At 38.8% G+C, this 24669-nt stretch overlaps 1 protein-coding gene across 2 annotated transcripts; it reads right to left on the bottom strand.

Moving 5' to 3' along the window:
• Positions 1–10939: 10939 nt before the first annotated feature.
• SMPDL3A (sphingomyelin phosphodiesterase acid like 3A) lies at positions 10940–24669 on the bottom strand. Of its 2 annotated transcripts, none has more exons than XM_042893662.1 (8): positions 24471–24669; positions 22553–22766; positions 21933–22077; positions 18780–18876; positions 17428–17606; positions 16156–16336; positions 13996–14120; positions 10940–12805 (listed from the first exon to the last, which is right to left on the bottom strand). In XM_042893662.1, the coding sequence occupies exons 1-8, from the start codon at positions 24583–24585 to the stop codon at positions 12494–12496; spliced, it is 1368 nt and encodes a 455-aa protein (XP_042749596.1). In that variant the 5' UTR covers positions 24586–24669; the 3' UTR covers positions 10940–12493. The 2 variants fall into 2 exon arrangements, with proteins under 2 accessions (XP_042749596.1, XP_042749587.1); XM_042893653.1 differs by having other exon boundaries at positions 17428–17630; positions 24471–24667.

Below are 24669 nucleotides of genomic sequence, written 5' to 3'. Positions count from 1 at the left end.
AAAAAAAGAAAACAACAAAAAATACAACAACAACAAAAACCTTTATCAAAATGTGGTGACTGTTTATGATGGACTTTTCAGTTCTAATTCTTAAAATGAGTTACACTCCTGGAAGGAGAGACACTTTTCTCACGCTTACTGTGTGATCTCACCAGACACCTGCCACAGAAAGGTCTGATTAAATACTTGAGGTTCTTTCACATTAGCAAATACAGGATTTACACTTGGTAACAAACTTGTTAACTAACTTAGCTCTTTCAGTCATCATTCTGTCTTCACTCAGCCCATCAAAGGTTGACTCCTGTGGTGAGACATCCAAACACTTTGTTGCTCACAAATAGCTACAGCCTCTTGACAGATTAAGACTGCAGCTTGTTTTCATACAGGCAAGACACTGAAAGCATATAACCATATTTTTCTAAGAAAATATTAGATGTTAAGGGGAGGGGAGGAAGATGAATAGGAAGAATCTTTCACTCTAAAATTAAATCCTCTAAACTATAAGTCAACTTACTGTTGTAACCTATCAAGACAGGTATCTCTTAAACTCGCATAACAGACTCCTGACAGTGTATAGTTTCATTCTCTTAAACGCCTCCCAGAGCCTTGAATTTGAAATGTGCTGTATCTAAATTACCTAATTAAAGTTTGGAAATTAATTCATCAATTGTTAATTATAATGGAAACAAGTACCCAAATGATTGAATAGGATTCCTTCATACTCATCAAAACTTTGAGTTGAAGTACAAGAGTAAAGCACTACTAAGTACACATGTTCTTATCAGCCAGTAATATAAATAGTAATTTTACAAAAACCCTTCCCTCAAGTTTTTCATCAGCCTTTTCAAGCACTTCCAAACACATAAGTAATCCTTCTTTGCTCTATTTCAGTCCATTTCTCAGGAGTATTCAGGTGCTTCCTGTATCTGCAGCTCAACGACATGAAGTGTATGCACGTAAAGTGTAATGACCTTTTTCATTCAGGATATCAGAGGCTGCCTTCCAGGTATTGGCATTTGGAGATCGACATATAAAAAATGATAAAGCCAAAACTGTGATATTGCTATGTATAGCAAAGCCATGCACTCACATTCAAGGTCTGTTTCTCCTTACCTTACTGTGTCTCATTAATGCACATGCTGCAACTGCACTAGCAACACCAGAAATTGAAAGCATTTGGAAAATTGACCTCTTTTTTTCTAAGAAAAACTATGAATAAAGTAACTGGAAAAATTTCTGAACCTGCCACTGAATATTTTTACATTAAATGGAGCCAGGAAATGTTTGGTGTCAATTCATTATTGATAGGGAAAAAAAGAAAGAAAAATGTAATGTCTTCCTCCAAGCAGTTTTCTTTGCTAATCGATTTGTCTGCATCATTAGAATATTTTTTTTTCTTTTTTTCCTACAATAACAAGCTGTGTTATAAGACCTATCTTTTTTGTTTCATGAGTCCGTTAGTCACAGGGTTTTGCTCTTCACAGTTGCGAGATGATGAAGAAAACGATTACTTCTAGGCGTTCGGTGTTGTTAGGATTCTTATTAAGACTCACCAGTTCACAGCTCAATCTGATTTTACCTTACTGCCAGTAGAGAAAGCCACCTTCCAGGCACGAGATCTGAAATCCTAGCAATCTTCTTCAAATGTTGAAGAAGTCAAGTGTTGACTTCAACACTTGAACTTCTAAGTCCTGTTCTGGACTTCAGGTTTGGATCTGTGGTGATCCAAAACAACAGCATCTCTTATACTGCTTCCACCACCCCCAGTTTTTCACTGGGTTCTCTGCTTACAAAGGTAAGAATTTATTGAACTATGGTGTCTAACAACAACAAACTTTAAGCAACATATAGAAAATATCTCCAGAGAGGAGGAAGATGAGGCTGCTAAGTGGCTTTGTTACTGTGCTTACAATCATCTTCTGAACTGTAGCAATATTTCCTCTACAAAAACTAGCTAGTTTTGATTCTGATGGTGTCTGAAGAGCAGCAGAACAAACAGAAGATCAGTAGAACAGATTACATTCAGACAAACTACAGAAGCCTTAAGTAGGCTCTGCAGCTTGTGAATCCTGTTTTTTTCTGGTAAAATTTGCAAACCATTTTTAAAAAAGAAAAAAGAAAAGAAATAAAGAAAAAAAAAGAGGTACATTAAAAAAAAAGTAAAATATTCATAGGCCTCTAGAGAAAAAATAAGGCATCTATCTATGCTCTGAATATGTATTTGGTTGTTTTTGACAACAGTCAGTTCTACTGCCAGGGGAATAAACATTTCCAGTTGCAGAGAATAATCTGCACACTTCAGAAAGGCAGAAGGAAGAAGAGGCTTTTCATTCTGATGTGAGATGCTTGTTTTTGTACTTGTTTTGTATGTGGGACCCAAGCTTTCATGCCGATGTGGAAGTAAAATAGTTCTTTATGGAGTATTTTATAAAAGACTATCAATCATTCCAGTATGAGTCTGAATCAGAAGGGGAGCAAACAAGGGGTCATGCACAAAAAGGTTGTGTTTCCAGCCTCGCAAGGGAAGGAGATTGAACTGTGGGAAAGCAGATTCACATTCATGCAGATTCTGAACTTGGCCTTACAGAGCAGATAAGTGCTGCTTGTGCCTGCAGCGTCTTCTCACTGAGGTCTACCACCTATAAAATAAATCCTGTAATGAAAGCAGATTACCTCATAATGCAGCCCTGGAAGGGGCCAATTCGTCTGATATCTCTTGCTTACAAATGTGCCGTGGGGTTACCATAGTTCAGGCAGCCTCATTAAAAGCAGTGCAAAACACGTAGAGCCTGAATGGAGATGAAATAAAAGCTCTATAGATGGCTCTTACACATAATCCATTTGTTACTATGCTTCTGGCAAACAAAGGACCACACTGTTTTTAGAACTGCTTTCTGCCAGGAGTTGGACAAATCCTTACATGATTCTAGTGAATATTTTACAATGCTCAACAAAATGAAGAGTGTGTCTTCTTCATAACACTTCTGATTCATAACTGGGAGATGAACAGATGTAGAACAGAGAGAATGAGTGTAAAAAAGTGAGATTGGAGAACTGGTATCAGCTCTTCAGGGAAACAGAAATTTTTACTGATTCTGAATGCCCAAAGAGTTGCAATAGAAAAGAGACGGCTTTTCTCGTGATTTTATATGCTTTCTAGATAACGTATATATAAGTTTAGTATATATTCTGTAAGCACTAAATTCAAATGATTTTGCCTGTCAGTGAATGACAAAGTCTTGATAAATTTGGACCGATACAAATAAGGATATTCTTGAAATAAAAATTGGCCAGATGCTGAAAACCACAGTGGCAGGCACAGAATTAAGTAAGGAATTCAACGAGCTCAAGTTCCGTCTGGTTAACAATGAAAAGTTTAAAACAAAATCACTGTTTCTAATACATTCTTTTCTGTACACTTGGCATATATATGAAGGCTTTTTTCACCCTGTACAATGAATGGAAAACACAGCTTGCAGTCCATGTGTTATTTGCCTTCTCATATGCAGGGCTGAAACACATAGATGCAGGGCTCATCCTGACCTCACTGCAGTCATATCAATCCTATGCCTGTCAGTCTAAGTCTCAGCCCACACAGCTCAACCCACTAGTGTTGGTTAATTCACATTTTTACCACATCTTCCTCATTTTCCAGAGTATCCAAGGGTACACTCTCCTTCCTCAAATACATGGGGGGAAAAAAACCAAACACTTTCTGTAGTCTGATTTCTAAAATCATGAGAAACACATTTTGTGCTTTTGCTGACTGACAGATGGGTTTTATACCTAAACAAAGGAAATGAGCAGAGATGATTCTTCAAGCTGAACACCCAATAAGCAATAAATCACACAGAGCTAAACACTGCAGTTTAAGGACAGATGCTGTTCTCTCACCTCACCTACACATATACAAGGTGTTAGAAAAAAATTGCCACCTGAGAACAAACCTAAGAAGAGGGAATTCAAAGACAGCCAAAAAAAAATCTATCATGAGGTTTCATTCAGCAGTAGCATGATAACACTCCTCAAAGTGCAGCTGAAGCAACAGTTTTTCCCCTCCCGTGGTCGTGATGTGCCTCACCTCAGCTTAGGAGAGGAAAGGTCTCTTTCTAAAAGCCTTAGAGCTGTTTCAGGGGGGAAGGCAAAGCAAAAGAGACCAAATGCAGTTAGGGGCCCCAAAAGGGACTCAACATATCTGCAAAGGACATGGCATACTATTAGGCTCTGACTGTTATTTTGTCCCATGTAGTGGCTGCTTAGAATGGTCTGATGTAAAGACATAAGGACAGCACTAGGTCAGATATGCAAATTTCCGTGGGAAAACATCTCCTTCAAGGCATTGAGAAGCTCTGACATGTTTTCACATAAATCATTAGGTACGATGGGATCCTATTTTCCATCCCAATGGCACTCCAGAACATTATGGGGGCTGAGGACCACCTGCCTTCCATGAACAAACAGTCACTTCTGCTTCCACCCGGCTGATCACATAACAACTGCTGTTGTGTATCATCATATGAAAATAGCAAGTATGATTAGAGTGCAGAAATACTTTCTGTCTTCAGGCTTTTCTTACTTGTGTATCAGGGCAAATATTGGCAATTAAGATACAAGAAGAGCAACATTAAAATTTGCTAACTATTCATTTTTCTGGACTCTAAATTCCAAGAAGTATTTGAACTGGCTGTTACTATCATAGGCAACTGGTATATTCAAGAATGCAAACTCCAGTGGGCAGTTGGGACAGTTTTTGGAACACTAGGCCAGTAAACGCAGATTGTTTTGATCATTCAAAGCTTAACTTTGGAGTTGGCGTATCCTTAACTCCACTGAAAACACACATTGATTTGAACTGACACTATGCAAAAAGAAACAAGTAATAGCAAAAATAATGGCAAAAAAACATGGAGATTTGGAGGACAAGCTTAAAACTTTGAGTAGAGAGCTGAGGAAACAAATGATGGCTATTTCATCAGCTGCTGAGAGCAGGTAGCCTGTGCTGCTGGAATGAGAGGAGACACATTCAAGCCATGAGTGGGTCTCTAATACCCACAGCCCAAATGAAACCATCAGATGTGTGCCCGAAGGAGCCCACCAATCTGCACTGCTCTCCCCTCTGCCCTGCTAGCTCTGCCTCCAACCTGCTCCCACTCCTCCCGCCTGGTGAGAGAACCCCAGCATCCCTGAAACCTCCCACTGCCACACATTGTGACTAACACACTATGCTTCGCCCATCAGTTGCTATGATGGGAACACTCAACTCACACAAATATTTAGCAAGTTTTTAGCAAAAAATGCTCAGAATCACACTGGATGGGAGCATAGCAATGTAAGATTAATCCTTTGAAGAACAGAACCTACTCAGATCTGTCACAAGATAGTTGCTATGGTTTTTTGACACAGCTTAGCAGAAATTTGCTTTGGCTGCAGACTGGAGGAGGAGAGAAACACACACACAAAAAAAATACTGTAGAAAAGCCCTCTATTGTACACCAGCAATTATTCTGAGTAAAATCCTGTGCCTGTCCAGAATTTCAAGTTCTGTATAAATACTTTCAATTAGATTAAAAAAAAAGAAAAAAGAAAAAAAGAGGAGACTTAAGAACAGACGGCTTGAAGCATGTCTTGTTAGCTATCAACAAAGTCTGTTAGAAATGTTGGAAGGTTTCATCTAGGTTGATGTAAAAACAACATGAAATATCCCCTCCTGTGAGGCTAAGTTAAATGTTCTTTGCAGTGACTCAATTAAGGCTAGGTAAAATGCACGGTTCATTGCAATCAGCTGCAACAACATCAGAATCTTTTAGTGGGATACTTTACCAAAGTCTCCTGTTTCAACTAGTTTTGAAATGTTTTGTGGCAGATGGCAGTTTCTGTAGGTGTAAAATATTCCAATACAAGGGACAAGTTCTGCCTCAAACATCCAACAAATTAGGAATGAGCAGTTGGCCAGGAAAGGCTTTTCAGAATGTCTAAAAACAGGTGCTTCCCACTTTATAAGGTGTAAGAAGCCACAGCAGTATGCAGGAGTTTTAAGGTTCCATCCCCATCTGGAAGAATAACTTTTCTGCATATATTTTGAGTGACACCACTACAGTCTTTTCTTATCACACCCACAAGAAGAAAGATCCTGCTAGACTGGAGAAGTTGCTAGTTCCATCGCCTATACAAGAACCTACAGAAACTGCCATCGTTTAGCAGCCTTGGAAACATAAAAATCTGAAAGATGCAGATCACCTCTCCTCCCCAGAAGCACTGCTTAAGTGTTCTGCATCTACAGCCAACAACCATCAAATCAGAATATCCAGACACAGGAGGCCCAACTTCCATCTCTTTTAATTTGGGTTTGTATGTTTAAGTCAGATGGTATTGTATTGACACGACACAAATCAATGCAAACATCCCAGGTAGCTTGGAAGATTTCACTTGCATAACACAGCAGGAGAGCTCTGTTACCTCATACATCCAGTCTACAAGAAGAATTATTCCAGAATAAGCACTATGGCTAATAATTACTACTGTTACCCAAATCTGCTAATTGAGGTAGGACTGCATTATGTCCCACAAATATTTTGATCATTTCTTGAAAACCTATTCCCAAGTCTCAATTAAGGCTATTCAATATCTTATTAATTAATTCATAATTAACCTCAGTAGTCTGAAGTCAGTTTTTATCAGATGATCATCCAGCCCACAAGAACCATCAGAAATCATAAATTACATAGGATGAAAGAACTGCTTGAATGCAAATATTGGTGTGTTTTGTTGGACAAGCAAGATGTTCAACTGTTTATCAAGTGGAAGAAGTTCTTGAAAATTGCTTCACACACTTCCCAGCTGAAAGTGTTGTGTCACTATCAGATTTTTTCACTGAATCACAGAATAGAATGGCCAGGGTTGGAAGGGACCTCAAGGATCATGAATCTCCAACCCCCCTGCCCCTGGCAGGGCCACCAACCTCCCCATTTAATACCAGACCAGGCTGCCCAGGGCCCCATCCAACCTGGCCTTGAACACCTCCAGGGATAGGGCATCCACAACCTCCCTAGGCAGCCTGTTCCAGCACCTCACCACTCTCCCTGTAAAGAATTTCTCCCTGACATCCAAACTAAATCTTTCCTTCCTCAACTTAAAACTGTTTCCCCTTGTCCTGCAGTTATCAACCCTTTCAAAGAGTTGATTCCCCTCCTGCTTGTAGGCTCCCTTTAGGTACTGAAAGGCTGCAATGAGGTCACCATGCAGCCTTCTTTTATCTAGGCTGAACAAGCCCAGCTCCCTCAGCCTGTCTTCATAGCGGAGGTGCTCCAGTCCCCTGATCATCTTTGTGGCTGTCCTCTGGACCCTCTCCAACAGCTCCCTATCTTTTTTGTACTGGGGGCTCCACACTTGGACGCAGTACTCCAGATGGGGCCTCACAAGAGCAGAGTAGAGGGGGACAATCACCTCCCTGTCCCTGCTGGCCATTCCTCTTTTGATGGAGCCCAGGATACCATTTGCCTTCCAAGCTGCAAGGGCACACTGCTGGCTCATGTTACGCTTTTTATCTATCAAGACCCCCAGGTCCTTCTCCGCAGGGCTGCTCTCAAGGACCACTCCTTCCACTCTGTATGGATGCCTGGGATTCCTCTGTCCCAAATGCAAAACTCTGCACTTTGCTGTTGTTGTTGTTGCTTTGATGTTGTTGAACCTCATCAGGTTCACCCAGGCCTACCTTTACAGCCTGTCGAGGTCCCTCTGAATGGCATCCTTTCCTTCCACCATGTCGACCGCACCATTCAGCTTTGTGCCGTCAGCAAACTTGCTGAGGGTGCACTCGATTCCATCATCGATGTCACTGATAAAGATGTTAAAGAGCACTGGTCCCAAGACAGACCCCTGGGGGACGCCGCTCATTACCAGCCTCCATCTGACATAGAACCATTGATGACCACCCTCAGTCTGCGGCCCTTCAACCAGTTTCTTATGCATCGAGTGATCCACCCATCAAATCCATATCCCTCCCATTTGGAGATAAGGATGTGGTGGGGAACCATGTCAAAGGCCTTGCTCAAGTCCAGGTATTTCATATTAATGCAATGGTTCTAAAGCAAATTTTAATTTGAAAGGTATGTTCCAGGGTAGGAGGAGAAAGCACACTCAGCACCATGACAGATGCAGAGCAACTGTCAAAGACAAGGTAGCAGGCTCAGGTGCAAAACTCCACTTTGCATATCTCCCTGCCTAAAACCTCAGCAAGGTCTTGGTTTTATTCCAGTGCAACGTATTGAAGTCTCAGGATGATTTTCAGGACAGGGAAAAATCCAGCTCCACAGAAATTTTTTGAGCTTAAATATTCCTGATGTCTGAGTGGTTGCTTTAAAATCTAACTCAGAGTTTTACGGGGTATGAGAACAGTGTGCTAATTTTCTTTTACCTTCTGTGCATTAGAAGACATGACGAAGGAATATTTCAGCAATTATCTGTCACACATTTAACAGCTAGATTCAGATCACTAGATTAAAATAAAGACAATTGAAGGATTTTTTTCAGGTGCTCTTTAAATATAGATCTACCATTGAATGCAATGTAAGTTGCATGTGAAAATCTGTAATTTGTCTACATTTATAAGCACGTGTTTAACATCATCAGTGCTCCTCCCACTGCTTCACTGAGTGCATTGAACTGCAACTTGCCATATTTCCACTGGTTTTACTTTCAGTATCCTTGCTTTTAAGCAGCTCCCTCATTGTGATTTCACTCAGACATCTTCTGCACCTTCTGTCCTGTTGGTGACTCCTCTTACACCTGCAGGGGCAGCTCTGAGAAACACAAACTTCTCGTTCACAGGATCTGATGTAAGTAATCCAGTAACATTGGAAATGTTCATTTAGCAAACTGCCTTTGCCACTTCCACAATTATCAAAAACTAATTAAATGTGTGATGGTTAAAATTTGTGGTTAATTTTTTGTCCATGTGTTTTCTTTGAATTTCTATAGCTATGATAGTTCACATCAATATGAAAACAACATTCATGTCACCAGTGACTAACAAAACTGGGCAGAATTCCCAGGTAGGATTTTCCTCCATCAGAACAAGAAAGCTGGAGCTGACAGATGACAAGCGAAATTACAGCGATTCTTTTTTTCTTTTTTTTTTTTTCCTGAAAGCTGTAGCACTAAGCAGATAAAAAAAAAGTCTCCCTCCAGTTTTTGGGAAGTAAGGAAGGAAAGCAGCTAGTCTTTTCTAGACATTTACAGTCCCATTCTTCATGAACATTGGCACAGTTCCTTTTCATTGTGCATCAGGGATTTCCCAGTGGTTTTATTCTTAGACAAATGTGACAACTCACCCTCCTGAAATGTCTGCTTCAACAAAGAGAACTTACATGACTGCTAAACTAGATACTCATCCTTAAAGATTCTGTGTGTTCATCAATTGCCCACACAGAAAATGCATCACAGGAAACCAGGAGTACCTCATTACCTATCTCTGTCTTCAGGCAACTCAAGTTCAACACCACTTCCACTAACACACACTGCCCATCTCCTCCAGTCATCTCTTCAAGCTGACAAGTGGAAAAATAGAAATGATGAGACAGCAGTCAGTTCCCCAATCTAAAACAATTAATAGTGGCCTCAGGGCGTACCTTACTTTTAGCTTGAATCAGAAGCACACCTCTCATCTGAGTTTAATGATCATTCCCACTTACTCTGCTTTCATTCAGGCAGTAGAGTGCTCATGGAGAGTGGTCTTTCAGATGCAGTGCAGACAGTGGGTGCACTTCAAGGGTACATCTAGTGTCCTGCAACTGCAAATGGGATCTGCTGCAGTGGAATCAGCTTCTCAGAACCAACTCTCTTGTTAAAGGAAGTGCTCCTATTAGGTGGCAGTACCTTTTAAGGTAGACATAAGCTCAGGCACTTAATTCCAGGACAGAAGTAAAGCATAAAAACTAATTGGAAGGAAATCTTTTGTTTCCATCACTTGCTTTACTCCTGGCTAGCTGAGCTGGCCTCTGAAGATCCCTTCTGTAGACTTCAGTTATTCTCAGTTTATCGGCTGAGACCTGCGCTTACCACAGGGTTCAGGCTCCCCTTAAGTGACATGGACTCTAGGAGCCTGAAATCATTTAATACCCAGGAAGAAACGAGCAACATGGCAGTACTGCTGCAAAAGAGATAATTAGCAGGTAAGTCCTAGAATATTTGAGAAATAACTCTCCCTTTCAATACATCTCAAACTGTATAGATATATGCAAAGTTTTCTACTCCACTAGGTGGTGTAATTTGTCTTTCTGTCATATGCAGCCTCAAAAATATTCCTCCTAGCCTTTCATTGAAGATGGGGCCACAAAATATCATTCGAAATGTGGAATGTTGCCTGTGGGAGTCAGAAGTTTTATCATGTCATTCCTTTTTGATGTTTAATTGTTATGATTCCACAAAAAAAAAAAAAAAAAAAAAAAAAATCTGCTGTCAGGAAAACATAACTTACTTCTAAAATATTTTTAGATTCATGGAGAAATACAGCAGCATGAATCTGAAATAAAAAATATCACCTTCTATTTCGTCTTAGATACAGGTGACTTTTAAGTTTATGTGATCTACCTTAGGATTTTTTCAGTGTAAAATTCTTAGCAGCTCTTAGTTCTTTGTATTTTATTTCCTATTTACAAGCTGATGCAGTCAAACTATTCCTGGATCCTTCTTGGCCAGTTCAGTTTGCATTTTGCACAAGTAGTTACATATAGTAGAAGCAGAGAATGCCAGCCTGCCTAACAGGATGCATCTTGATGGACATACCCCGGCTAAATGCAACTCTTTGAGGGATAAATCCCTCTGGCTGAAACAACTTCCTTGGCTGGTGCCATACCAACTATTGGCTCCAATTAAAGCTTCAGCTAAAGTTCAGATAAATTCAGATTGTATGTCTTAAAAAAAAAAAAAATCTCAAGCATAATTTGGTATTTAGACATTTGAAGACATTTATTTGCTCATGCTCACTAAATAGTAACACATACCAAAAAAAAAAAAAAATCTAGGAAGCAACAATCCAAACAGATCATTAACAGCATCCAAGAGCTCCGTAGCTAATAATCTGCTACATAGTTCAAGTCTTTCCCTAAGATTCAGCAACAGACAAAGAATGTAGCTAGGTAATTTTTATTGCACGTTTCCAGGATGCCTTGTAGTTGGTTGGGGTTTTTTTGTTTTTTGTTTTTTGGGTTTTTTTTTTTTGGTAGTATTACGTTCAAACAGAAGTCAGAAAAAAAATGAAAACCAGAAAGAGCAGAAAACTCAGAACAGTGAAAGAGATAGTTGTCCAAAGCACAAAACTGAGTTGAACAAAACCCACCCGACAAACTGGAGCAACCTCAGCTGTCCTATTATTGCCTGCATGCTATCCACCCATAACTTTGCTTGCCCTTGGAGAAATGACACTGGTAACAGAAGCATTTTTTAATGAACACAGCCATGAGAAACTCAACCAAGAAACATAGAGAGAATAATCACTTTTTACCACTGAATTTTTTCTGTACTTCCTCACACAGTCTGCAGAAAATTCCTGTTAACTCGCTGTTCTTGATTACATACTATAGAAAAACTGTCTTTTTAATATTATCATCTTGCACACGTAATCACAGTAAATTGATACATATGATAAGCTTCACATTAAGAATTAGAGTGCTCTTTGAAAAAATAAACCTGAGAAACCCAAAAAATATGACATGTGTTTACATGTACTGGACACAATATGTACATGCTTTGTCTAATGATTGTTATTTATCAATTTAAATTCACAGTGTACTGCAAAATCTTATAGCAGTTGACTGCTTGAGAGCAGTACTAATACACACAGCCCTATTATAGGAAAGAGGCACTTGGTGCTGGACATTTACTCTAAAATTACACTAAGCATTTTCAGTTTGCAGTTTTGTGATCCATCAAGTGACATCGATGCTGACATTAGAACATGCCTCTAAACAGAGCTGGATTTAACAGCTCTTTAAGAGAGAAAAGGAAACTTGGCACAGGGACAGGAAGATGCCTAATACTGGCATCATATCAACAAGGTAACTCCACTCCAGCCTCAGCAAACACAGGTTTTGAAAATTATGCTTTGAAAATATCTGCAGATGACTGAAATCTGTCCACATATAAATCTCATGCCTGAAATGGCATTGCCTACGTGTATAAACCCTAATAACAGGCTTGGATTTCCAAAGAACTAACTTCTATTCCCACATTTTCTAATGCCTCTTACAGGAGGCACAAGACACTTGAAAAAACAGCCAAATATCTGCCCACTGTTACATAGCCAATAAACTTTCATTTGGATATGGAAGAAAAACATGATTACAAGAAGGAAGATCTAGGGAGATTTATTACTCCCCTGAAATTCGGAGAAGTCCCACAGGTTCCACACCAGTGCGTCAGAGCTTGAGTGAGAGGATGAGCGGGTTCATTAAATCAAAGGCTTTGGTTAACTTTAGCATAAATTGCATTGGAGATTTCATCTCCACGCTTCTTCCTGATTGATACAATCTGTGTATGAGGAATAATCCAGATATTGGATTGCACATATTTGGCAGATCTTGCACCCCTCTTCACAGACAATGGTTTTGTTATAACTCACAATGAAGTTATTGTAATACTGCTCAAACAACGTGCTATGTGGCACAGACAACTGCTTGGCCATTTCATATAAACTTTCTGGCTTCAAGTCTTCAATGCCGTAAGCTTTAGTCAAGATGTATTCTAATTTCCAGTTTGATTCATTTTTCTTGTTGGCATCTCTGAGGTCCATGTAAAACTGCCAAAGATCCTACAGTTAAAAAAAGAAAAAAGAAAAAAAAAAAGGCACGGCTGTATTGCTTTCTTCCCTGCTTCATTAAGTCCCCAGAGTGATATATTGATTAGGAAGCTGTCACTCCTCATTATTTACAACTGAATAGAAGGTCACGTCCCACCCCAAGAGCTGGGCTTACACCCAAAACTAGAACATGCAGTGTGGTAATCGTGGGGGGATGGGGAGAAGAAAAAAGGAAGACAAAAGGAAACAGTGGCACTGTTAGAAATCTTTCCTGTCCAAACTGTAAAGAAAATGCCACTTTGGTTGTGTCTGGTTTGGGACTGAGGCAACAAAATGAAACACAGAACCCTTTTTTTTTTTTTCTTTTTTTTTTTCTCTACGGGTTCTGCTTGAACAGCAAAATGAGAGGGAAAAAATAATGGCCCAGGAAGAATTCAGGGAAAAAGAAATGAAGATACAGGAATGAAATCTGTGCAAGAAAGGAGCAGTCCATATTAGCATAGATCTCCAGAGGAAATCCCCAGTTTCAATCAAGCTCTAAGATGCATTGTTACTGAACTCAGCAAGGGCAAGATTTTACCCTGAATTACCCAGAGAACATCTAAGTTAGTTAGAGCCAAAACAGCTTTATAGGATTCAATTTCTCTCCAAAAAAAATCAAATAAGACTATAGAAGTATCCTAATTTGTCTAAGTTTCCTTACAACTTCCTATTAAAAGTAGAAACATTATTTAGAAAGCTACATAAAAGGCATCACATGGCTAAAAGTGTGATTTTCTTCATCTGCAGTTCTACAACCCTTAGAAGCATTTCATGGATTGCCTCCCAAAGCTCAGCATTAACATACCAGCAAAGACTGGTATGTAAAGGAGCCCAGGATTTAGGCGAGCTTTTTTCAGTATTGCAGAGCTCTCCTGTTCCTTGCAATTTGAGGGTTCTGCTCAGAAATTTGTAATCATTTTTGCTTCCATATTGTAAGATATTCATAGAGAACAGGAAGTACTGAGTAGTCTTGCAGATAGAGACAGACTGATGAAATTGTCTGATTTCGTTTTCTTTTCCCAGGAAGAAAAACAATGGTAAGCACCTAAATTCCACCGATTACCATAATACTACAAAGGCTGACATCCTGCTGTAATTTGTAATGACAATGTACTTAAATATTTCAAAAGCCTTAAACATGTTTTAAAACCCTTACTTACCAGCAAGCTATAATTAAGGAGATCATATTGATACAATCTGACACCTGGGTTATTGGACTCCATTTGCCATACATTCTTCACTGGGGTTACAGCAGGTGCCACAAACAAGGAATTTACTGGCTTCCCTGCAGGAAAAGGAAAGATGAGGAAACAGTTACCCTTCAGTCATTTATTTTTTAAATAATGTTTCTGGGGAAAACCACTACAGCAAGAACTATAGTTACTGACTTAGGTACATCACAATTTTATTTATTTATTTATTTTAAACCCTGGATTAGCTGCATCACTGTGAACTCCTTCTACACGTCCACTTGGTAACCAAAAAAAAAAAGGGTGAATTACTAAATTACCACAGCCCACATTCCACTGCATATCAGTGAAATTTATCTCTATTAGAGGCTTCCCACCAATTCAACTACCTAAGTGCTAAACGGTCTTCCCTACAACTAAGGTCTCTTTATTTTGCACATTTCTACTGAAGAAATATTCTGAACTTTGAATCTTCATGTTGTACTTTATATGTTGCTTTTTGTACTTTTTCTTCATGTAGTTATAATATTATTAGAAACATTAAGATATCATAAACTGATATCTTCACACATCTAGACCAGCCCAGAACCTAGGATATGAACACTTCAGAGCAACTGAAACATGAGGATGTGCAAAGGTTTCAATAAATAGAATATGCATCAAGGATATTTTGAGGTTCCCTGTGGAAAACAAACAAACAAACAAACAAACAAAAAAACCCACAACCTTAACTACTCCTTTCTCTGACGCCACAGCAGTGAAATCACAAGGCCATAAGCTTTAAAAGCTAGGAAATCAGTAGATGCTTCTAGAAGAGATAGAACTGAACTCTGTATCTCAGCACATTGATATTGGCTACATCAATCAGTATGACATGAACTTCGAATTCTCTGAAATTTTCTAAAATTTTCTAAAAGAAAAATGACATCAATAAGAGAGCCTAAAACAGTACAAATAAACATGAGCTGCATTTAGCTACATTAAAGTTCACTGTTTGAATTCTGTCAAAAAATGCAGAATTATTAAAATAATTTGCTACTTGCATATGAAAATTTTTATAAGTTCTGTATTTCTTGAGTGAAATCTGCAGTACAGGTGTTGATTTTATGCACAAATAGGACAAGGTCCAAAAATATGTGGGTATATGTCTGCCTTGAAAAACCATTTAAACATATCACAGGCCATTTCTTTCACTTTGATTGGATTCCTTTTTACTTGGCATTAATTCATGATAACTGCATGCAAAAAGGTAAACTCGAATACGACATATCTTGGCAGCTATCTAGATCTCTTTGAGTAAACCTATCACTGTATATGGATGGTTGGACTAATGATCTTAGAGGTCTTTTCCAACATTAATGATTCTATGATCCCAATCATTATTTCAGGCACTACTTTTAGGAGTTTACATAAAGCAGAAAGATGAAGAGCAGCTTAACACTTGAGTATTTTACATAAACCAAAGCAGTGGACCACTCACTGTGGTATATATATAAATATCCACTTCACTAGCTAATTGTTAGAGAGATTCAGCTAAAGATGTAAGAGTACATACATATCCATGACTAAAACTAAGGGATTTCAAAGCAATAAACAACATTTTCAAACCTGGGTGCTTTTCATGAAGGGAAATTAGCTGATCTAAGAGATGCAACAAGCAGAGACTTTTTTTCCCCTGCCTCCTGCTTACCCTTATCTTAATTAACTTCAAAGCAGCAGGGAACTCAGCAGAGAGGCACAGTAATGATGCAGGAAACATAAGAACACAGAGCATGTCTAGTTGGCCTGAGAACATTCTCTTTGACACATTACACAATAGCAACTAGCTAGTACAATTTGCCCCTGTCACTGAGAAAGTAGAGAGCTAAGACTAGAAATTCTTGTCTAGGCATAAGCATTCATTAAAAAAAAAAAAAAAAAAAAGAAGCCGAACATTTCCGAGTTTTTTTTGATTTCAGGAAAAAAAAAAATAAAAATTGGAAGTGTGTGAGACTTGAATTCTTGCAGAAAAACAGCAGAATTTCCCAATTTCCATTTCTAGCAGAGTCTGACTGATAACACTATGCAAGAAAATATTAATTTGCTTTTAATCAAAAAGAATAAGACGAAGGATTCAACAAACATCACTACCTTCTTCATCCAGGAGGACCATGATACTGTCTCTATGTGTGTGCCCAAAAAATTGGCCAGCAATAACACTACTGTATTTGCGAAATATTTTTACCAGTCTCTCATTGTAATATTCTCTGATAGCTGTGGTATTTCTTGCAAACGGCAAGTATCCTATTGGTACATGTCCTATTACATATACCTAAATTAAAGAAAGCACAATTAGCATCTTCCTTCAAAACTCACATTTTTAACTGTAACTTAGCATTATTATAAAACCGTGTTAATCATTGTTATCTCTGACATGGCATTCTGAAAGCTGGAAATGACAACAGTTTTTCTAGACAAAATACAAACTCTAAGTTTAAACTTATAATGAGAAAAGTACTATTTTCTTCATGAATTCAGTGTATCTTTGAAAAGTTCTGATAAGTCTATGCATGATTATAGTGCAAAGAAAAACATTTTTTTTTCATTTGACATAATTAATAAGTTATTACAGCAAGAGTTATGACTTGACATTTCAAGAGGATAATAAGAAAATGTTATGTTAGAATTTTATAGAGACTGCATGCTCTGACATTCAGCAGAATATAAGAGCTAGTTAAAATCCCTGTCTTGGACTGAAAATGGATCCCTACTCTCTCTTTTGTATTACAATGTTTAAAAAAGTTACTATTTTCCTTGTTAGTAAAAAGAAGACAAGCTCTGTAAACAGGTTTCAAATTAAACACTTTTCTTGCTCAGCTAACAATCCAATCCCCACATCAGTCAATTAAAATGAGCCAACATTTTATAACCTCATTTTAAGAACTTATAAGGCAGTTAATTATTAACGCTCAGACTGCAGCAATTGCTACAGCTTGACTAAGTTTTGTGGTTAATAAAATCTTTTTTCTTTATATTCGTAATTACATAAAAATGTAAAATATACTATTTTTTGTCTCAGACCAAGAGTGCACATTTTAAAATTAAAGGCTATGAATAAAAAGATTCAGAAGCAAAAGTGAAAACATTTTCATTCCGGTTCCTACAGTATTGTACATAGGTAGGTAAGAAAAGGAATTTTACTGCATAATTTCAGAAAGGGTATTCAATTAATTTATTGATTATTGTAGTATGTACACAATATGAATATTCAAGGAAGAACTATTACTACATTCACATGCAACTTCAGCATTTGCAATCTCTTTGGTAACGTGAATAATGTTTATATTTTTACTGTCTCTCTTTTTTTTTAAATTGTCAAAGTTTAAACAAACCACGCCAGTGGGTTCTGTTCATGGTCCCTACCTTTTCCTTCTTTTGTGAAGAGGCTTCTAGTACTCCTTCCAGCCAGGCCAACTGGTTGGCTGGGTCTGTGATATTCACAGTCACATGGTTTGGGCTGTAATACAAATTTGTGTTCAAACTGATTATCCTGAGTGGTTCAGAGCTCACATTTGATTCAAACAGTTGTGTGTAAAAGCCACCTGTGAAAATAAGATCAACATCATCTGAAAAAAAAAAGTTTCAAGCCACTGAAAAAGAATCTAGCATTGTTCATTCTAGTAACATTGAACATGTCACACTTAGCTAAGCCATGTACCACCACCAGAACATCTTAAGAATCTGTTTTCACCAACATTTTAGTAGGAAAAGTTGATACTGAATATTTTATGATTTTTTTTTCCTGTAACTGCTTTGTGTTTGAGCTTTCGTATGCCTTTATCCAGTTCATATTTCTTCCATAGACAGAGATGCAGTAGCTGCTAAAAGTACACATTCCCTAAAATACTGCAAGCACACACGTTCCTCATTCCTCTTGGAAGAACTGTTTGAGTTTAGTAGCCTTGTACTTTGAAAGTCTGTTAACTTTAGACTGGAAAATAATTACGAGTAAACATCTTATTTTTCTATGAGTCCAAGTTCCTAAAATCCTCCATGGCATACAGAACATCAATGAGTGCAATTTCATAGTTCACCAGACTCCAGAGAAGCAATGACAATACAGCTGTAACACTATAAGATCTGCCTTGCTGAGTTTTACTTTACTATTAGAATACTTAATTCCATTCTTATCCAGAGGTCACAAAAACACAAATTAAAATTCCAAATCCATAATTTCTGGGTTGGAAATTGAGTTGAATCTTCTAGTCCTTTGCTAAATGAAAATCATAATAAGGATATAAATAGTTTCCCAGTTTAGGAAGCTGAATACAAACACAATGGAATTAACAATGTAAGAAAGACTATGTGCTGTTATGAATTTAGGAAATATACAGTTACATACTTACTCTGAAATACATGTAGTATCAAAACAGAGACAGCATTTAATCAATTTCTGTAAAGCGAAAGTTAACTCTTCTTGTGCATCTAGAAAGCTATTTTTATTATGAAACCCTGAAGGTAGCTTTACCAGTACTTGTGCAAAGCCAATAAAACTGCACTTGTTACAAAAAGCAGTAGTAATTATTGCACCAGAGGAGAACAAACGTATCCTGAAGATAAACAGTGACATACAAAAAGATAAATAGCTTCTTCCAGAAGAAGCACTATCAGTTCATTGAACTGATAGAACCTGTGTGACTTACCTGAGCAAAGGGGGCAAATCTGCAGGATTATTAGTTCTCTTAGCCTTACAATATATTACTGATGTTCTTTACCTTTTCTGAAGGTGCTGATGGCTTCATCAGTTAGCCAAGGCTTCCAGAAATCTGCTACAGCATTGTAAACTTCACTGGTGGTTACAGGAAGCTGATCCTGTGAGACAGTATAACCTTCCTAAGTGCTGTCATTCAGCCATATGTATAAAAACAAAACCAACATCCCACCTGACTTTTCTGAAAACACAAATGTAACCAGTCATCACCAGGAAGAACTTAAGAAAGAAAAAAAGAACCTCTCTCCATCCAGTAATGCTGATTAAGAACAAACATATGAACTTATTCAGAACTAATTCAGAACTTATTCAAAATGTAAACAGCATGGTTTACATTTCTTGAATGTTAATGCACTGATAAACTAATGCCAGAAATATTTCAAGCCTTAGGAGCACACCTAAGTGGAAAACCATACATTCTGCAAAACTATAAACAGAAGATTTACAGTTCATTTGCCTTTTGAAAATACAGTCTCTTGGAGGAGAACCTTGAACTCGAGTTTATTATATAGAAGATGATTCTTTCTTGCAACTTGGGGTTCACAGCAGCTCCCCAAAATTCCACTAAGGTGCTAAGAAATATTTTGATTAAATTTGCCAGTATATCTTCGACCTCATATAGTTCTGATGACAAAGCATTTAAAATATAAGGTTTTTAGTCTTTTCTCCCACCTGCTCTAACAAGGACTGTAACACTTTTCAGTCTAAGCCAAGTAATGCCCAATTACTCCAGCCTACACTACTGCCACGCTCACATCTGAGCCCAACAGGATGATTCCAGCTTATCCTTGTCTTTCCTAAGATAGCTGTTTGGATGCTTAGTGCTAGAAGAAAAAAAATCCAGGGTCAAAAAATAGGAACACTCTTACAGTATATGTTTTCTTAAGCTTAAAATTTGACCTAAGATCTTTGAAACTAAACATACTTTATTAGAGGCTTAGGCAATAAGTCTCAGCCTAGAAGTGGTGCAATCAGGAGTCTGTTCAGACATTTGTTGCCTGCAGTGCACAGATATTAGTTACTAAGAAAGCTTTGTGCCACATCAGTTCAGCCAGAGTTAAGTCACTAACAGCAAAACACAGCAAAGTCTGATTTTAGATAACAGGCCACATTATGGCCTGAAACTGGTTTGGTCTCAGGCTCTAAAAGGCAATCCAGCCTTCTGTGAACACTCAGATCAAGCAGCAGTTAGGGCACTTGTAAGCAGGGACAAGAATGTGAAACAAAGTGAGCCTACGCAGAAAAATGAAGGTCACAATACACAACTTGAAAGTTATTCCAGTGCCTGATTAACTTGACCAGTACTTTTAATAGGTTCTGCAAGAAAAATCATCCAAGATCATGAAATTGTTATGATAGGTCAGTACATAAAAGAAAGCAATAAAGTTCTCTGGTGCACAATAAGCAAACAGCCTTCACAGACCCTGGAACAGCCTATGGCATGTAGTTTGCTCCACATGGCTTCCAGTCTTTGGCACATCTTGCCAACCATATCCACAAGAAAAGCAGAAACATCTTTAAAAGAAAAAAAAAAAAAAAAAAAAAAAAAAATCCAACAACCTCATAGTGGGGAATTTCTAAACCCACAGTCTTTCTCCAACAGTGATAGAACAGAATGCCAGTTCTGCACATTAGAAAAGTGTGACATTTCAAACAAAGCAACACAGAAATACTCGTGTGTTTTAGCACAGAGAAAATACAACAGTTTTCCCAATGAGCAGCCTGTTTCAAAATGCTATTTGGTGTCCAGTTGCCCCTGCTGACAGTATTTCTTCCACCTTCAAACTCAATTTCATAAACAAGCTCTCATCTGTCAAAAAAAAGTCACTAGACTTGTCTGCCATGTGGATTTACTTCATTCTTTGTCTGAAGGTTACTGTACACAGCTTTTTCACTCTATACCAAAGGAGAATGCTGAAGGTCAACTCCTCTCTGCAAACACAGTAATAAATAAATAAATAAGCAGACAAATAAATACAACCAATTCAACTGAATTTAAACTTCATTTAAGGTGGTAAAATGTTCTACCAATAGTCTCTGGTGAACCAACCTGATCTCCTGTTACTGCAAATGACAAGGTCAAACTACACTACAAGCATCAGAACACAAAAGACTGAAGTCCTGTCTTCATCCAGGCACCTACAGCTCCAAGCTACACCACGTTATTAGCTCTGATTTTCCTTCTCATACAACCCATTCCCTTCTCCAAGCATTTCTATTACTCCCAGGTTTGGGAACTACTAACACCAGACAATGATACTAGTATACCAAAATCATTTACTGTAGCAAGTATTCCATTACAGGCCTAATGAATAGCACAGAAGGCTGGAATAAATGTCTTTGTAAGTTATTTTAGTTGACCTGCTAAACGTCCCTTCCGATCCTCTCAGATCCAATGAGTGAATCTGTTTCTCAGTCCTGAGCACTGCCAGATCAACTTGCACTAGGACAAATGAAGCAACTGTTTATTTTTGAGCTGTGCCAAGAACAATATCCATACAACACTGAAAGCAAAGAAGCACTGTTCTCAGCTGCAGTGGCCCACATATCCAGTAAATTGTCAATGGGAATATTTCTAACAGTTGAATGAGGAAAGAAAAAAAAATGATATTTTAATAACAGTGTCAAAACTATTTACAAAATACATTTGTACATTTCAAAAATTCTTCCAACAGTCTCTGAATAAAAAAATAAGTCAGTGATGTACATAGATAGATTTCTAGTAGGCATTTCAGTATGCCTTGAATCCTACCACATGCTGCCATATGCACTGAGGATGTATCTCTGTCCGATGGTTGTGATACACACTTGCCTGACTTACACAGCAAGGAAAAATGAGAGTGTAAATGAAACACATTGGTAAGACCTGGTTGTTCTAAGCCACAAAGAATGATTAGAACCAAATTTGCATCACCTCAGGCAACATACAGATTTTACCTGACAAGCATTTGTTTGGGTAATTTAACACATAGACGTGACTCTGTATTCTTGATTGGAATTCTTGATAATTTTAAATGCTAATTGGAGATCTGCAGGATCTATTTCCAGAATAATAGTTACACGTATTCCACTACTGTAATGTCTGGGTTTTTTTTAAACTTAGCCTCTGAAGAACAAGTTCAGTATGGTACATAAACAAGTTTCTCATTTGCTCTACCTGTGGCCAGTAATCATGATTTCCCAAGGCTGGAAAAACCTGAAGATCTGGAAAGAAACTGTGAATTGTAGAACTCATATTGCCAATGATATTAATGACCAACTTTGTGGAGAGTTCTTCCACTGGAACATGAGGAGGGCTATCTCTGAAAAAAGAGAAAATTTTATGAACAAAGAATTTAAGATTAGAAGTTGTAAGCTGTAATGCTGTTGATTCTAGTTACCTCTCACAGAATCCAACAAAGGGCATCTTCTAAAAAAAAGAACCCACTTCACATTTAATGCCCTTAAGACTTAGAAAATCCAGTGCCTTCCATGACAATTTATTCCAGTCACTTATTTCTCTGATCTTTCTTTACACTTACTCTCCCTTCACCACTTCTATTAATTTGCACCAACAGTCATGTTGTAAACGTCCCAATGAACAGTATCTTCAAATGATTACAGAGATTAAGATCTGTTCCTGAGGCCTTATAATGCTCACTCAATCATTCACTTACTAGCTAATCAGACAAGAAAACAGACTCTAGAAAGTAGTATTTTTTAGATACTAAAATGAGATGTGTTGGTGCAAATACAAATTTGTGAAGTATTGCTCCGTAGAGTGACTTGAACACTTACCCTGTCCAAATCATGAATGAAGCCGGCTGTTTTGAATCCTTCATGAATGTAAATGCTGACAAAATAAGTTCATAAGGAGAATCACATAAAAAGTCTCCAAAAGGGCCTGGGTTAGAGGCATTGGCTCCTTTGGAAGAAGAACAAACTTTGGTGCGATCAGGAGTGATGTGGTAAGTTGGATCTAAGTGCAGATCAGATATATGCCAGAACTGCCCTGTTTTCAGAAAACAAAAGTTAAAGAAAATGCATTATTTCCAACAGGTTTTCAAGAATACCATTCCTTATATAGCCTGGAGAAAAAAAAAAAAGAAAAAGAAAAAAAAAAAGTACTTATTAGCTGAATCTAAATATCACCAGGAATTGCTGACATTGATTTCTGAAAAATGCAAGTCTTTCTTTAAAAAAAAGTAGTAATTTTGTGGCTTTATGATTACAACTTGCAGACGTGAACAGGATACACATGGGTAACTCAAAGTTTGCTCCAGTTTTTCTACTGCCATTTCTCTTTGAAGTTTTGAAGAATTAATTTAAAACAAACTGCTAATTTTCCTGTCTGATTAATATGTTTGAGAGGTGCATTCCTGGTGTGAGTCCTTCATACAATCTGCTTAGAAAAAAATGGAAACAGAAGCACAGGTTTAAGCAATTCAGCAGAAAAAAAAATAAAAACTGGAGGTTAGTATGGGCTGGTACATGAAGCTCTTCACTTATAACAATCTGGAAACTCGATAGTTGAGGAAGTGATAGAGAACAGAAGAGGTGATAGAGGGACGTCTGAATTACACCAACTAAAAAGTGAGGTAGTTATAATCTTAATTATTTTCCTAGATCTTGCCTGGCTTGAAGTTACTATAAAGTATAACAATCTAGAAAAAAACAGCAGGATACAGCACGAGTGCAAGGATTTCTAAGCACTCCCCAGCTGCCAACAGACTGACTGGGCTCCTTATCAGAAAGCCTTACCTACCCAGCACTGTCCAGGCTGACACACTCTCAGCCATCGCTGAGAATGGTGCTTAGTGGTGCTTAGCACCACACGTGAAGGAAAAAAAAAAGAAAAAAGAAAAAAGAAGAAGCACTAAGATGAATGGCAATATCTTGAACATGATGAACTATGCTTGTGTGAAACTGCCAGCTTTTACATTCAGTAAAATATATGAATATTTTCTTTCTGTCAGTTTCAAAGCATTTGGAAAAGGAACGTGTATCCGGGTTACCTGCTGTGAAACTGGGACTGCCACCAATTGATTTTCCCAGGGCCACATTCTCAGTGACAGAGCAGGCAGCACACGAGCTGACCCTGTGGAGTTTTGTTTCAGGAAGCAAAGCTCAGCAGTAACCTCTGAGATCCACAACACCACGAGAGACACAGAAGCACGTGAACGTGGCTCCGCATTGGTTTGTGGTGTCTGTGGGCCACAGGAACTGAAAGTCCCGCGGAGCCAGTGCCAAAGCACTCACCTGTGCCTGACTCCGTGCTGGAGTCAGGCCGATCAAAGCGTGTTTGCCGGCTGACAGCACAGACGCACAGCCAGTGTTTGCAGCGCACACACCGCCGGCAGGGCAGGGCTCACCTCACCTACCCGCCGCTGCCTGGAGTGCCAGGTACCCTGGGAGCTACGTAAAGGCTCCATTTAACCCTCACGTAACCTGAACGGCACCGTAATTACATATTTAAAACTGACTCGATATTGCAGCTAGTTGGATATAGAAGCGCAGCTGGCTATATTTGGTAAAGCCACGAAGGGAAGCACAAAACAACTCCCGACTTCGGACAGGGCAGGAGGTGCGGGCCGGCCCGGCTCCTACAGGCGGCGGCCGATCTCCCTGACGGGTACCCGTCAGCAGGGACAGGGCCACCCCTCATCCGTAACCCTCCCGCCGCCCGCTTCGGCCGCTGCCCTCCAGGCGCACTCACCCACAGCGGAGCGGGGCCCCGGGCCGGCCGGCGCCGCCGCGGCAGTTCGCAGCGCAGAGCAGAGCAGCACCAGGCCGAGGGCCAGGCGGGCGGCGCGTCCCCCCGGCTGCTCCATGTCGGCGGTACCGGGAGCGCCCTAGAGGAGGAAAGGGGTGAGCCCGGGACGGCTCGGGCAAGCCTTAACCTTTCGCAACCTGGC

Source organism: Lagopus leucura, unplaced genomic scaffold (assembly GCF_019238085.1).
Source record: "Lagopus leucura isolate 7727_CA_CO unplaced genomic scaffold, USGS_WTPT01 Super-Scaffold_73, whole genome shotgun sequence".
Classification (NCBI taxonomy): domain Eukaryota; kingdom Metazoa; phylum Chordata; class Aves; order Galliformes; family Phasianidae; genus Lagopus; species Lagopus leucura.
Note: the sequence above shows the minus strand (reverse complement) of the source record. Positions and strands in the feature narration are given on the sequence as shown.

Excerpts from the sequence above, each read along its gene's own strand:
- SMPDL3A (XM_042893653.1), bottom strand. The coding sequence starts at position 24,585 with ATGGAGCAGCCGGGGGGACGCGCCGCCCGCCTGGCCCTCGGCCTGGTG. Across the intron at positions 22,767-24,470 it reads GGGGCCCCGCTCCGCTGTGG|GGCAGTTCTGGCATATATCT; the intron begins GTGAGTGCGCCT and ends TTCTGAAAACAG. Across the intron at positions 17,631-18,779 it reads CATCAGCACCTTCAGAAAAG|ATGATGTTGATCTTATTTTC; the intron begins GTAAAGAACATC and ends TTTTTTTTTCAG.